The sequence below is a fragment of the Palaemon carinicauda genome, chromosome 11 (genome assembly GCF_036898095.1).
Source record: "Palaemon carinicauda isolate YSFRI2023 chromosome 11, ASM3689809v2, whole genome shotgun sequence".
In the NCBI taxonomy this organism is placed as follows: Eukaryota; Metazoa; Arthropoda; class Malacostraca; order Decapoda; family Palaemonidae; genus Palaemon; species Palaemon carinicauda.
The window spans coordinates 1,296,709-1,299,208 of NC_090735.1; the positions used below are offsets into that span (position 1 = coordinate 1,296,709).

General features: G+C 43.4%; 1 protein-coding gene across 1 annotated transcript in view; it reads left to right on the plus strand.

Moving 5' to 3' along the window:
- Fs (Follistatin) overlaps window positions 1–2,500 on the plus strand; it is a 451,667-nt gene that overhangs the window by 227,994 nt on the left and 221,173 nt on the right. The window contains 3 exon segments of the mRNA XM_068382867.1: window positions 1,417–1,629; window positions 2,467–2,489; window positions 2,491–2,500. The exon segment at window positions 2,491–2,500 is cut by the window's right edge and continues 187 nt beyond it. Coding sequence (XP_068238968.1) covers window positions 1,417–1,629; window positions 2,467–2,489; window positions 2,491–2,500 — 246 coding nt within the window.

The following is a 2,500-nucleotide window of genomic DNA, read 5'->3' on the forward strand; positions in this document are numbered from 1 at the left end:
TCCCAACCGGTGTTAAGCTCATTTCCCAACCCCTGTCAGGTTCAATTCCCATCCAGTGTCAGGTTTAATTCCCAACTGGTGTCAGTTTCATTTCCCAACCGATGTCAGGTTTAATTCCCAACGGGTGTCAGGTTCATTTTCCAACTGATATCAGGTTTAATTCCCAACGGGTGTCAGGTCCAATTCCCAACCGGTGTCAAGCTCATTTCCCAACCGCTGTCACGGTCAATTCCCAACCAGTGTCAGATTTAATTCCCAACCGGTGTCAGGGTCATTTCCCAACCGATGTCAGGTTTAATTCCCAACCGGATTCAGGTTCATTTTCCAACCGATGTCAGGTTTAATTTCCAACCAGTGTCAGGTTCATTTCCCAACCGATGTCAGGTTCAATTCCCAACCAGTGTCAGGTTTAATTCCCAACCGGTGTCAGGTTCAATTTCCAACTGATATCAGGTTCAATTCCCAACCGGTGTCAGGTCCAATTCCCAACTGGTGTCAGTTCTAATTCCCTATCAGTGTCAAATTTAATTCCCAACCAGTCAGGTTCAATTCCCAACCAATGTCAGGTCCAATTCCCTACCAGTGTCAGGTTCAATTCCCAACCGGTACCAGGTCCAATTCCCAACCGCTGTCAAGCTCATTTCCCAACCACTGTCAGGTTCAATTCCCAACCAGTGTCAGGTTTAATTCCCAACCGGTGTCAGGTTCATTTTCCAACCGATGTCAGGTTCAATTCCCAACCAGTGTCAGGTTCAATACCCAAATGGTATCAGGTTCATTTCCCAACCAGTGTCAGGTCCAATTCCCATCTGGTGTCAGGTCCAATTCCCAACCAGTGTCAGGTCCAATTCCCAACCAGTGTCAGGTCTAATTCCCAATCTGTGTCAGGTTTAATTCCCAACCAGTGTCAGGTCCAATTTCCAACCAGTGTCAGGTCTAATTCCCAATCTGTGTCAGGTTTAATTCCCAACCAGTGTCAGGTTCAATTCCAAACCGGTGTCAAATTCAATTCCCAACCGATGTCAGGTCTAATTCCCAATCAGTGTCAGGTTTAATTCCCAACCAGTGTCATTTCCAATTCCCAACTGGTGTCAGGTCTAATTCCCAACCAGTGTCAGGTTCAATTTCCAACCAGTTTCAGGTTCAATTCCAAACCGGTGTCAACTTCAATTCCCAACCATTGTCAGGTTTCCCAGCCAGTGTCAGGTCCAATTCTCAACCAATTCTAGGGTCGATTACCAACCGATGTCAGGTCTAATTCTCAACCGGTGCTACTCCTAACCGGTGTCAGGTTCAGTTCTCAAACAAGGCAGAATATTTCAGGCACATTTTGATTAGAAAATATATCATCTGCATGTGTATATCAGGTGTCCCCTTACATATGTGTTAACATGTTTCTCTTCTGTGTTCCTACAGCGTTATGCAAAGGAGTGAAATGCGGTGAGGACCGGAAGTGTGTGGTGCGCTGTGGGGCGCCGAGGTGCGTCTGCAGTCCCCAGTGTCACCTGAAGCACAAAGAACCGATCTGTGGCTCCGACGGGCGCACCTACTCTTCAGAATGCCACCTCCTGAAGAGGGCCTGCAGAAAGAAAAAGAGAGTGCTGGTGGCACACTACGGACCTTGTCAAAGTAAGCATTTAGTCCATCGAAGTGTTACTATTTTTATTACTATTATTATTATTATTATTATTATTATTATTGTTGTTGTTGTTGTTATTATTATAATTACTAGCTAATCTACAACCTTAGTGGGCAAAGCAGGATACTATAACCCCAAGGGCTCCAACAGGGAAAAGTAGCCCAGTGAAGAAAGGAAACAAGGACATAAACAACAAGAGAAGTAGTGTACAATTAAAATGAAATATTTTAGGAACAGTAACAACATTAAATTGTATCTTTTATATATAAACTATAAAAACTTCAATACAAAAGAGAGGGAGAGAATAAGACACAAAGCGTGCCCGAGTGTACCCTCAAGCAAGAGAACTCTAATCCAAAACAGTGGAAGGCCATGGTACAGAGGCTATGACACTACCCAAGACTAGAGAACAAGGGTTTGATTTTGGAGTGTCCTCCTAGAAGAGCTGCATGCCATAGCTAAAGAGTTCTACCCTTACCAAGAGGAAAGTAGCCACTGAACAATTACAGTACAGTAGTTAACCTTTTGAGTGAAGAAGAATTTTTTGGTATCCTCAGTGTTTTCAGGTGTAAGAGGATAGAGGAAAATGTGGAAAGAATAGGCTAGACTATACGGTGTATGTGCAGGCAAAGAGGAAATGAGTCGTAACCAGAGAGATGGAACCAATGTAGTATTGTCTGGCCAGTCAAATGATCCAATAAATCTCTCTAGTGGTAGTATCTCAACGGGTATTTCTGATTCCTTTTTTTTTTTTTTTTTTTGTTTGTGTAAACTTACAAAGCATTCATCTGACTCATGTTTGTTCTCATCTTCTGTGCTTGAATCAGCTTGCAGTGGAGTGAGATGTCGAGGGGAAAAAGC